The sequence below is a fragment of the Athene cunicularia genome, assembly GCF_003259725.1.
Source record: "Athene cunicularia isolate RWA chromosome 4 unlocalized genomic scaffold, athCun1 chr4_part2, whole genome shotgun sequence".
In the NCBI taxonomy this organism is placed as follows: domain Eukaryota; kingdom Metazoa; phylum Chordata; class Aves; order Strigiformes; family Strigidae; genus Athene; species Athene cunicularia.
This window is the reverse complement of record NW_020799099.1, coordinates 4,246,699-4,259,478: the sequence shown is the minus strand read 5'-3', so window position 1 is coordinate 4,259,478 and position 12,780 is coordinate 4,246,699. Positions and strand designations below refer to the sequence as shown.

At 39.9% G+C, this 12,780-nt stretch overlaps 1 protein-coding gene across 1 annotated transcript in view; it reads right to left on the bottom strand.

Moving 5' to 3' along the window:
• TNIP3 (TNFAIP3 interacting protein 3) overlaps nucleotides 1–12,780 on the bottom strand; it is an 82,919-nt gene that overhangs the window by 33,451 nt on the left and 36,688 nt on the right. The window contains exon 4 of the mRNA XM_026847889.1: nucleotides 7,840–7,972. Coding sequence (XP_026703690.1) covers nucleotides 7,840–7,972 — 133 coding nt within the window. The remainder of the gene's footprint in view (nucleotides 1–7,839; nucleotides 7,973–12,780) is intronic.

Here is a 12,780-nt window from a genome sequence, read left to right as displayed (position 1 = left end):
CTGGTTTATGGAGCAGCTGAAAAACTTGTGAGGTATAAAGAGAGCAATAAAATTAAAAAAAAAAAAAAAAAGTTATTTTAATAAAGACATTCTATGTAAGAGTCATCTTACCCACCAAAAAATAAAAGAATTTCATCTGTACCTATACCAAAACTAGTCCTTGAGCATGCCAGGTACACGCCTGCCAGGTACAGCATTAGTCTAAAGAGGAAAGAACTACTGGCTGATAACACAACAGCAATTTCCACAATTGCATTTCTTGATCTTTCTATAGTGATTAAAATATTGTAAGAAATACAAGCCAGTAACTCTCACGCAGTGAAACAAAATAAGCCTCTATACCACCAAAGCAAGGTTGAGTGAAACAGGAGGCCATCCTTCAGAAAATAGACATGCAAGAAGGCCAACTTCAAAAATGAATAAACATACTGTGCTACCTGCAGTAATAGTTAAAACTGCAAAATCCCCATAGTGGAGAAGGAATAGGAAGTACCAGGCATTTTAGAAATAAGACCAAGTATTATAATCTTATTAAATGTTTATGTCAAATCAAAGCCTATACCTAATGACTTCAAAGATCTTTGCAGAAGCAGGCAATAACCCTGTGATACACGTAGGGAAACAGACCAACTGAACGCTAACGGTCATCCAGATGTTAGTGTCAGATCAGAGAATGATGACGTGTCCTTTCACCCACAGTCTGTCCAGCTGTGTCCCAGTCACATCTGCGGCATGCATTAGCAGGCTGTCACTGCATAATTTTGTGTTCTGACTGTACTAAGTTAGGGCACATGAAGAGTCAAAAGTCAGCTGCTGAAGGAGAGGGCACAGTAGCCACAAATGACCCTAACGGCAATAATCTATCACCTTCTTACAATGCCCCACTACCTTGTGCTGGCCTGCCACAGTCCTATAGATTATAAACAGAGAACGGAGTCTGTCTCTGTCTATAAAGTAGCAACACTGAGCATCTGATTCATAAAATTACAGTCAGAAAACTTCCACCCTCCTTGTCTGCTCTTGAGGGCAATGATTCTCAAGCACAGTCACCTTCCCTTACCCCACCTCCAATGCTCAGCAGTGCCATCCCCATTCCAGCAGCAGCTACGCTTTGGGATAAAGCTGAGGTTGAACAGCTGCTTCTGTTGGTCTGGTCTGCTAAGGTAAACCAGCCCCAGTTTCTTGTTTCCTCACAACAGCATGCAGTCCCTGCAGCAGGGACAGAAGAGCAAACCCAAGGCACAGCCCTACTCATGAATCACAGCTTCCACTTGAAAGATCAGTGCTCAAATTACTTTGAAGAGAGGATGAGGCTAAGACCCTGGAGTACACGCAGTTGTTACCATGATTTAGTTCAAAACAGTTTCCTGGAAAACTGAGTAGTTTCCTGAAAAGCTGGGCAGACATTAGGACACCAAGTCCTTTGTTGTTGGTATCTCAATGACCATATTAATGACTGAAAGGGAATAATTCTCTCTTGAACTGGAGGATTTGAAAGTGACATTTATAGGGATTTTAACTAGCTGCCACACAGTTCCTTCCCCACACTCAGCATGACACTGTGAGAGCTGCGGAGAACTGAGGGAAAAGGTGAAGCTCCTAGAAGAGAAGAGTGGAGGCTAGAACAGCAACAGCATCTCCATGTCTCCCCACTTCCATGCTAAAAATGACCTGCACACTTGTCCATTTTCACTCTCTGTGAGCCTACCAGAGTGACTGAGCAGCAGTAGCCACTGCCCTTCCCCACACTAAGGCTATGCATAAGAGTTTTGAGTCAAGTTTAGCCGTTTGCTGAAATAGCTGTTGTGTGCATGCAGTCCGGTACTGTCAGTGAATGTAATTTATACTGGACTCCTTTACTGGGCAAATCTTTCACCTAACATTACCATCTTGTTTGCAAGACACATTTCATTGCTCCCTGCTAACAATCAATAAGCTCTGAGCTAGACATGCTTGTGCAGAAGCTCTTAGATTTGTTACTGGCCTTCCACCAAATTTTCTTGCACTATCTTAGCTATTGCTCTTCACTACAAGTATTTTATACAAAATATGACGGAATAGAAATGACATTAAGTACTCTTCAGTGCCTAGCCAGGCAAATTTAGCATTCATACAGATAATGCTGCTGATGCCCCTTTGCACAGTGCCTAAAATCAGGAAATATATCTCTAGGAAATACAAGCACTAACGAAGGCAAGCGCTCCCCAGGAGCTGCCTGAGCCATTCTTGCAGCCAGGGACTGAAATGGCACCTCAGATGTGGCAGTACTCCTGACTGCATACATGCTAGACACTGCCATGCAAATCAGCACCATCTCTAATGCTGCAATAAAGGGCTTGTGGGGAAAATCTAGTCACTCTCTTGTCAAACAACTAAAAATCAGATTTTTCTGTGGTGAAATCACACTTACTTGAGCCACTAACATGCAAAATCAAGACTTGCTAAATGTGATGTGACAAACTGGTCAGCAAGTTTTAGGAATCTCAGTCTAATGCTTGCATGAATCTTAATTTTGCTATTTCATCTCTTCCTCTTCTTCAAATTAACAAGTCAGTCTGTGTCATGGTATTTACTGGTCACACTAAAAAATCATGAGAAAACAGACTGTAGGGAATAGTCTCTGAGTGGAGAAATAGAAACTTGGTAATCTCTTACAGTATAATTGCTTCTGACTTCTCCATAAACTCATGTAAAACCATGTCACAGTCTGCAGTGGACAGTCATGTTGCTTTTTATAGCCTCCCTAAAATACACAGACATACAGGCTTTTATCTAGCTGAGGTCCATCACACATTTTAGAGGAAAAGTATAAGTAACTCACGTTATCTTTTCATTCATTTCTCATCCCTTGCTTCCAATCTCTCTCCAGAAAGTCACTGCCTTTGCACGTTCTTTCTATCCATCCCAAATGAGGAAACATAACGTCATTACTCCTGCTGCTGGGCTGTGACATGTAATTGTAGCATCAGCCACCACTGACTATAACTATACTCTTCTTTACATTTGAGCATAGTTCGAGTAAACATGGAAAACAAAGGGGAGAACCAAGCAGAATCTGCTCTCCAGAAGAGCAAATGAAGTTCACCAGCTTAAGAAAGTGAAGTTAATATAAGAATGAACACTTTCTGTCTTTGGAGAGCTTATCAGATCTGGCTCCTCCACAAGAGTGATTGCTAATTTTTCTTTTATGTGTATCATAAAAATACTTCCTTAATATCCACATGAGCCCTTCTGTTCATTGGCTCCCACTGCTCTATCTTTATTACAGTGATTGATCAAAACATGATTAAATGTATTAAGAAAATATTAGTGAGCAAACCTGCACTTGCAAGTTTGACTACCAGTCTGAAAAGTTCAGTAATGTCTGTGAATCATAATTTAACGCATTTAAATTCTCTTAATCAGCATGAATTCTTAGTAAGACTTTTACCCAACTTTCACTCTTCACACTCCTTTTTTTTCTCCCCATTCATGCTCATATACTTAGCCTGTGAAGCATTATCCCCGGTATTTATCATCTTCTCCATGCTATTGCAATGGTGACAATGGAGAATCGGCCACGTATTCTTCAAAACTCATCACGCAGCTCTGATCATTATGACAGATGGTAACCTGTTTTATCTTTCATTTCTGTTCACAGCTGTCTTGTATTACTTTAAAGGCTGAGGTGAAGGGGGAAACATCATCTTCCATGGCAATCAGTTTGAGCACACTCAGGAAAGAAAGTTTCAGATATTTGGGAGCATGGCTGCCAGGAATTCCTGGCAGGGAGCTGGGAGGCAGAAGCTCCTATAGAGACTGCTGTATTCTTGCTCCAGCCAGTCATCCACCAGACATGCAAAAACCTTCCCAGCAAGTAAATGGGACCAGGCAGTATTTGCTGCCCCTCAGAACTCACGGAGTTAACTCACAAGTGGCAGCATACAACCCTGCCTGCAAGGGCAAAAGTGGGCTGAACTGCTTAGAAGCCTTTTATTAACGTCTATTCTATTTCTACCATACTCTGTAATTTCTATGAGTAGCAGCTTTAAGGTTGGAAATTTTTTTCCCCTGTTTTAAAATAAGAATTAGTTTGTATTCTAGGAAGACCTGGCCATTCTGAGTGTAAAAGCCTTTTAGTCATCTTTGGAAGCATGCAACGGGAGAAAAATTAAAGCCTTGGAGCTGCAGCCAACACTGAATTCTCTCAAAAGCATCAGCACCACAGGAAGATAAAAGTTTTCATTTTCAGAGTGCTGGATCTTTATTCTGGAAGAGGCTTCTGTTACAGTATTACAAAATAGGCACTCACAAATTAAAATAATGAAAGCCACTTGTCACTTCTGAAAATTCCATCTGTTCAGTGACTGCAGTGAAGTCAAGAACCATTAAAATGCTTGGTTCCAGTAAAAGTGAATCTTTCCTTGATGATGACAAAACCCTAAAATAATCTTTTTTCTTTTTCTTCCTAGCCAACTAGGTATCTATTGTGAGATTTGTTGGGAGGCTGGTGTGGGGGTGGTGTTGGTGTTTGTTTGTTTGTTTGTACTGTTCAGTTGCAGAATTGTAGAAGCTACATTTATTCTGAGATTACTTGTGTTAAAATTTGGTGGCTTTCTAGGGAGCCTTCTGTTTGCTTACAGTTTGGTTGAGCTTTACTTTTGGCTTTATTCCTGAAGCTGTTCTTATGCCAGCAGTGCTTGCTACAATATTCATTGCAATCCCTTTTCTCATTCTGGTGCACATGGTGAAATGGTAAAAAGTGAGATATTTTAGTCAAAGAATAAAATCAGCTCTTAAACCAGAATAATCTACCTCTTCCTGTCTAACCTGGTCCACGTGCTTCACCGCAAGAAGTGTTCTAGAAAGGGATTTTCCCTTAAGTAAGTATGTCAGCCTCAACCTTTTGTGCTGCTCAGTTAGGTACTCACTCTGACAGAAAAATATGCGCAGATGCAAATGTGTGCTTTAATATGTGGGAAACAGATAAAATTAGAACAAGATGTGGTTTCAGAGGAAGTAAAATATAGCACAGGCTTCTGTTTCAGGATTTCCTTTATCCACTGTTTTCCATCACCGTCAATGAGACTAATTGTAAGGGCATGGCTATTCAAGTACCTAAGTACATTTGCAAACTCAGGACTGGTGATGAAAATCCCAGTTTCATGGAACAATAATTGGATGATAATTTGTAACTGTAGGAAATAGACTTTCTGAGTTTTACAACATAATTGTTGCAAGTACAGAGAAAATTTTCATTTAAGGGCTATCTTTCTCACTTCACACCCAAACCAGTTTATTGTGGCTTTTTTACCAATTGATCTCATAAAATATATTATCTGTCAACTTTATGTTGACACACCATTAGTTATTTTAGTCACTATTCTTCCTCCCCCCCCCCCCCCCGAAAACATCCTTCTTGAGTGTAAAATCTTAATGAAGCCCTAAACACACTGAAAACTCTCTGCATGAGTACTTTTTAGTAATATTTGTATTTCGATTAATAATATTTAGTCTAGCTTGTCCCAGTTGAATGTAATCAGCTTTATTCTTAAATTTGAAAAAGGAAGCTGCTTTTTTATGGTAAGAAGTATGTTTCTTCAATTTCTTATATTAAAATAGCAAACTGCTTGATCCTTCCAACCTTCAGTTTCTCCCTCTGTAGAAGACAGAACAAGGAACCCTTCCTTTCCTGAGGCATGTGTTGAGGACAGGCATTTTCACAGACTATGGCCTCTGCAGGACTGGAGCTTGCAATCTTTCTTGTTCACATAGACTCTTGCTGCACATCGCAGCAATAAGTGATGTTGCAGGACACAGGGGAACAGATAAGTAGATGTGAATTAGAAATTATCAATTGTTCTAATCAGTAAAGTTTTCGTTGTACAGTTCCCTTTTATGGTCAATGTCGCTAGCATAAATAAACACATTACATTAAATGTGCAAGTTAAAGAGCTTAAACCTGTGTAAAATAATGATGGCACACTAATGTGTCACCTCTCATTTCGGCCTAACACTCACAAAAACCACAGACAGTTTGCTCACGTAGACGAATTACATGCAGGGCACAGACACTGAAGTCCTTCATATTAGATCAGTGAACGACATGTGGGTGTCAGGGACCTGAGTACATCAACAGGGTCTAAATGCTGTGACCTCCCTGTAAGGATGTTTCTCTGTAATATCCTCCCTCTTTTCCCCTCTCGCAGAGCAGGGGACATAGCATCGTGAGGAACTGCAATTAAAGTACTACAGATCAAGTAATCACAGGCTGCAGGATGTGTTGAAAATTAGTTCATTCTGCAGACCTACATTTTCATCCTCTCAAATATTAGCCTTTAAAACCACAATTCTATTATACGTTTTTATGGAAAAAATTCCTGGTGAAAAAGGAATTTGTTTCCAGATGCCAGTCTCAAAAAGTGATTTAAGTTCAGAATGAAATGTCATTTTGCAGCATGCAATTTATACTCTTCAGAAAGTAAAAGTTACAGAATAAAAATGACTTGTTGGGTCTGCCAAATAACCTCCTGATGAACAACCAACACTACAGGAAAAGGTACACTTTTGTTTCATTATTAACTTTTTCCTAATTTTCCTGATCCCTATATATAGAATTTCCCCTTCATTTTAAATCATTAAGTATGTCAGTTTTTCATTTCACAAACTGACATTTTCTGTTTGGCGTTTTTTTTTTAATATTTTATAACATTCATAACTGAAAGTATACTAGGGTTTTTTTTAAATACTACCTCATTTTCCAAAACACGCAATCCGATACACATACTTCTAGCATCTTCTACTGCAACTGCTGTTCTGCCCCGTAATTTCATAGCTCAGTGCTACTTGATTCTGCACTGACTTCTGTTTCACCATGCTTATCCCTCCCCTGGGACTGGGAATCCCCGTTCCTTCCTGTGGCTTCTCTCTCACTGTTTCTAATCCTACTAGTCTCACCCTGGGACATCTCCTCAGGCTCAGCTCAGCTTCATGCCCCAAGGTCATGAGTCATTTTGGAGATAGCGGTTTACATGTGAAAGGAGCTATGTGTAATTTCAGATTTCATAGAAGAGTCATCTCTAGTTTACCTCCTCACCAATTTCCTGCATCATGCCTGGGGTGCAGCCTTCAGAGGTTTCTTTCCCCCGCCCCATAGTGGAGTCTCACAGTCAGGTGTGTCATCCCTTGCAGTTGGATGGCATTCATGGCTTAAATCACTTATCTCCTCTGCACATCTCTCTTCCCTTTCCCAGTTTGCAGAAAACAGGAATTCCCTTTTGTCCTCCTACTGCATGATAAAAAGCAGCTTGCTATTTCAGGGGAGAGGAGGGAAACTGAGAGGGAAACCTAGAGCAAGTTTCTGTCATGCTTGTTAACCGCTGCTTCACTGCAAGTAAAGACGACCATCGTGGCAGGTGGTTTTTTTTTTTTTTTTTTTTTTCTTCCTATTTATCTAAAAGCCTTTCTGACACTTCCAAAGATCTTTGTCTCCCCCACCTCCGCTCATCCCCAATTAAATCAGAACTACCAAACACAAGAACCTAAAGAAATATCAGTGCTCTCGGGGTATACAGTTTTGTGGCTCTGTATTATCCAAAACGCATAGCTGGCTACAGAGGGTGGCACTTTGGATAATCAGTGGGTTTAGCTGACCTTTTAAAGCACTGTAAAACATACATTCTCACTCAGTCTTCCTCATAAGAGAAAACAGCTGTATTGGGAAAAAAAAAACCACATGTAGCAAGTTCATTGCATCGTTTCAGAAATCAAAAAGTTTCATGCATAATCCAGTCACCCAGGGAACACCGCCTGAATGTTCTTTCCTGGCAGATAAACGTTGCAAAAGCAGACTGCATTTACCTTAAGGGAACACGAAGTTCTCTGAGAGTTTGGTCTCTCTTGGGCAATAGGTTTGGGGTCCTTGCATGACTGGTAAGTGTTATTCTTCTCTATCAGGTTCCTTATTTCAACATCAAGCTCTTTGCTTTCACACCTGCTTAGAAAGAAATAGCAATTTTAAACTTTACATCAAAACTTGAAGCACAGAGAAGGTAAATTTTGTCATCTATCTTCTGAATGTGACAATGCAGACAACAGAGCTCGTCCTACACTGAGCTCCTGCTACCTTCCTTCCTGGTATGCAGAGAGCACTAGAGCATTGTCACACAGGCAATCTCCAAGTGTTTTGTGGCAGAAATTAATTTAAAATATCTAAACAAGCAGTGTTTATGAATTTTACTACCTTATGTCTGCAAAATCCAAGTCAACCTTTTGTGGGATTATATGAAGATTGCCATGTGCTCTCAACTGCACCCACCCACCTGCAGTTTCAAGAATTTTATATTCAACTTTAACAAAAATGCAATCAAAATGATTAAATTGGTTTTGAACTCCAAAACCCCAAAATCAGATGCTCGGGTCACCAAGTTTTTTGATGGCACATGTTGTTTTCTGCAACACTTCATAATAGATACTTGACATGTATTTTCAATTCTTTTTTCCTGAAAGTTCCTTCTAAAAAATATTCATATCTTGTAAAAATTGCTGTTGTGAACACTAAAATTATATTTGTTTGGTGGGAAAATTCTTCTCTTTCAGTCTCTCTGCTAAGGGCACACAGGACTCACATGCACTTAAGGACTTGCTCCAAATTCACAGAACTAACAATCAATTAGGGATGTTCACCTGACACACTGTAACGGTGGAATGTGACATGCAGGGAATGCACTGAGGCATAATTGAAACAAACCCCAAAAGCCATAGACCCAACCCAAGTCTTCAACAAATACTCATGTCTTTTGCAAACTCAGACCTTCATTTCCTAGTCAGCTCAAACAAACTCGAAATATAAGTAATGCATGCCCAGAAAGCAAACTGCAAGGCTCAGAAGTATTACCAACCTGTTATAGCAAGATTACTTCTTGATTTAGTCAGAAAATACTAAATTCTTCATTTTGACTACCAGAAAACTGAAAGCAGTAAGAATTTATCAGTTATTGCAGTTTACACAGACGATCCACAGGGATTGCACTGCAGGTTCTGAGGAAAGTCTTGAAGGGCAATTGATAAAGTTATCGAATAAACAAACCCGTCTATCCTAATCATAGGAGTAAATAAGTGTGGTGAATTTTGTGCTAATAACATGAAATGATTCATTTTATTCTCATTATTTACAACACAGACTATAACAGAAATGTATTTTCATTAAGCATGAATGCAAAATCATTTGCAGAGGTTCTACAATAAAATACCAACGATAGCAAATAAGAACAACTAAAACTCAAGAGCTTTTTTTTGACTTGATACCTAGTAGTTGGACAAGCTGGAATTTCATGGAAGTTTCAGAGCTGCCATGAAGTCTGCCTGCACCAAAAATAAAAGTTTCATGGCAGAAACAAGATACCTGGATGTGTTTTGAGAGCTAAACCTATGGCACAGGGAAATAGGTCTTTTACACAAGGAATCAAGACCAAGGGTTTTTAGCACTGGAAGGTCCTGAAGCACTAGAATACATCACGTGATTTTTTTCTATGCAGAATGATATTGCTTCATATTAACCTTTAGCCTCTTTTTTTTTTTTTTTTTTTTTTTTTTTTTTTTTTTTTTAATAACCAATATAGCAACTAGTGCAAGTTCAAAGAAACAGAGTACCCAACTGAAGAGAGTGATCTTTTGTCAGACCACTTTAACTGGCCATAACTCCCTTTCAAAGCCATGACTATTTAAGAGGAAGACCTTCTCGATGCACATCTTCATGAACCTCAAGACGGTGCAGCAGGCTGCAGCTGCTCTGAATACTCGTGGCAGTTTTCAAAGCCTCAGCTGCGTGTGGGTGGCAGGTGAGCCCCAGCAGCACGGGCAGCACGGGCACCACGGGACAGCTTGTGAAGAAATCTACAGAAGGAAAACAGCTTGCGAAAGAAATCCAGTCCTTTTCTGTCTCGATAGATATTGCAAAATCCTGGATAGACCAGTGTGAGTGGCACTTTTTAAAGCAATTCTGTGTTAAGGTTCCCAGACAATAAATTCTCAGGCAGCAGTGTGAACAAGCGCTCTGCTAGTAGCCTTCATTTTTTAATCAGCTACGTAATGCAAACTTTGCATCATAAGTAGCACCCCTTTTCTCCCAAGTGCACTTCCCTAGAAAACAGCATCTTCAGCTCATTTGGACTCCTCTGCCCAACACAGCCTGAGATTGCTTTGTATAACAGAACTGGATATACACTCTGCAGAGCACTCGGTGCTTTTGAGGATGCTTGGAAGAACTGAAAAACCACAGCACATAAACAGTCATTCGTGGTGCAGTTTTAGGTAAAGTGCATGCAATTATATTTGCCCAGTAAGGGAGAAATTATTGCTGCGGCCTCCTTAGAGCCCCCAGAAATGCAACGAAAGGAAGGGAGGGGTTAAGTAAAGTCAGGTGAAACATTACTGAGACATATTGAAGGATTTTGGACAGAGCTGCTAAAACCACAGGCCAATACTTTCAGCCTGAGTTTTCAAAACTTCAGGTTTTTTATCTGTGCTTGGGCAACCAACCAAAGGTAGGCTAGTTGTTCTCCTCTTTTCTTGCTCCACACACCTCCTGTGTGAGATCAGAAGAGCAATCAGCTTACTGCTTAGCTGAGAAAAAAACACTCTGGCCTACAAGTGACTTCTGGTAAAGGGTATTCTGCTCATTGCTCAGGCTAGCAGTCACACATCCTGCTCCAGCTGCAGCAAAGCCAGCGAGATTAACTCCTCTACAGCCACAGCCACTTTCCATCTTCACTACCTCTCTACTGCAAATTACTATCCCCAGCTGCCAGCACAACTCACTCACCTGGCCTTGTCAAAGTAGTCAGGGGTTCTTAAAATCTTTTAAGTCAAATAAAGCATCTTGGACTAAAACAACTGTTCAAAATAAAGGAGCAGTGTCTAGGTGCAGTCCTGAGGGCAGTAAAATACGGGCAGCAATCTCTGGCAGGAGTGCAGCAGCAAATATTTAGGCAGCCTGCATTCATATCTGCTGCTGGTTCAGCCACAGTGAGAGGAGATGTATGACCACAGACTCCTGAAATCAGAGCATGAATCAAGCTGGAAAATACCCCACAAAGATGGTGGATTGGCTTTAAATATTTCTTTTCAGCCAGGAAGTGTTCATTCCTCTGCTCCCCACAGTTTATATGGTGCTTTGTAAATGATGTTCACCTCTGGCTGCTTCCACCCTGTCTCTTTGCATTCTCCTTTCTGGGCTTAGGAGAATCTGGACAAGAGCAGGAGCCAGCTGTACTTGGGTAAAAGAAAGGGAACTGCAAAAGACTCAAATCCCTACAAATTAATTGCTGCTCCATAATATCTGTGTTTTGACATCATCATGAAAGTCAGAAAATTACTTCATTGACTGGATTTCTCCATGCATTTGGTTCTCCCTCAGTTTTTAAGACTCAAGTCTTCGACCAGAAACTATTACTCTGTTTAATCTGTATTTTAATATTAGCCACTTTGTTAATTGGAAGGATATATTTATTGTGACATAAAACTTTAATCATACCCGGTGCATAGATCCATTTTACAGTCCAGACTTTCAGAGCACACAGATGATCCGAGTGCTTGAATATGTCTTCAAGATACTGGTGACTAGGAGCTACCCCAGAACAAGACAGTTCTTGATGATTACCTGAGCTTCTCCTGGTGAGCTCTAGAGGGCACACAGCATTTAGCTTCTGCAAAAAGCAATTTTTTTCACAACTACTTTTGGTTTTGTGAAGTTCACGGGCAGGTTTCTGCACCATTAATATCTTTACTGTTCTATGCTGCTGCCAACATTTTCTAAAATTATGTATTTTGGGCTTTAATAATTAAATTATGCAAATAGGCAATCCCTGCAGAGAAAAAAAATCAGAAAAATGAAATCCATTCAAATTTGTGAGATAGTTTTTTATGGTTTGTAAGATTAAGCATCAGAGAATACTAAAAGCATTTTCATGTGGTCATGTGGGACAAAGTATATCTGTTCTATGTGCAAAAGCTTTCTAAATATATGAAGGTATAAAACCCACACAACTCATCCTACTTACATAGCATACTATGATTAATACTGAAGCCAGTAAAAGATTAGAATATCAATTCATCTTTGTAAACTTTGATTTAGTTGCTAAATTTCTTTTTTGGGGGGAAAATTAGGATATTTCACTTGGAAGCAGAACCTACAGATGTAAAGAGGGAAACTGGTCTCCCAGCATAAATTTTATCCGCTTTCAGATAAAGGAGAGATCCCAATCTTATGCAATTTCTGTATCATATCTGAAAAGTAGCAGCCAATATCCTTGTAGCCATGTCATCCAAGAATAAGAAATCAGGTTTGTTTGCTTTGGTTTGCAAACTGCCATATCCATGCAAGATTTCATTGCTAGAGACTAACTGTGCGCCTCATTAAAGAGATTTTCATTTCTCCCATACATTCACCTAGCTGCCTTTAAAATGGTTTTCATTTTTGGCTCCTTGGTATATCTTGCACCATTTCAATTTCTAGGCTCTATCGACTTTTTATAGCTAACTATTTATAAATGGTTACATGCTTTTTACAGTTTTTCTGCTGGGACCCAGAACAAAAATTGTGCGCAGCACATGCTTTGTATGTGAATGGGACTGAAATTCCCACACAGATCAATCCCACGCAGCTAAATAAACCATGCTGGTCTGTCTGTCCTCACAGGGTTAGGCAATGAAGTGCCGGTTGTACATGCACAGAGAATTGCATGTAACTGAAACAAAGCAAAACCTGGTTTTGGCCCAAAACTATCCCTAAAGCCAGAATAT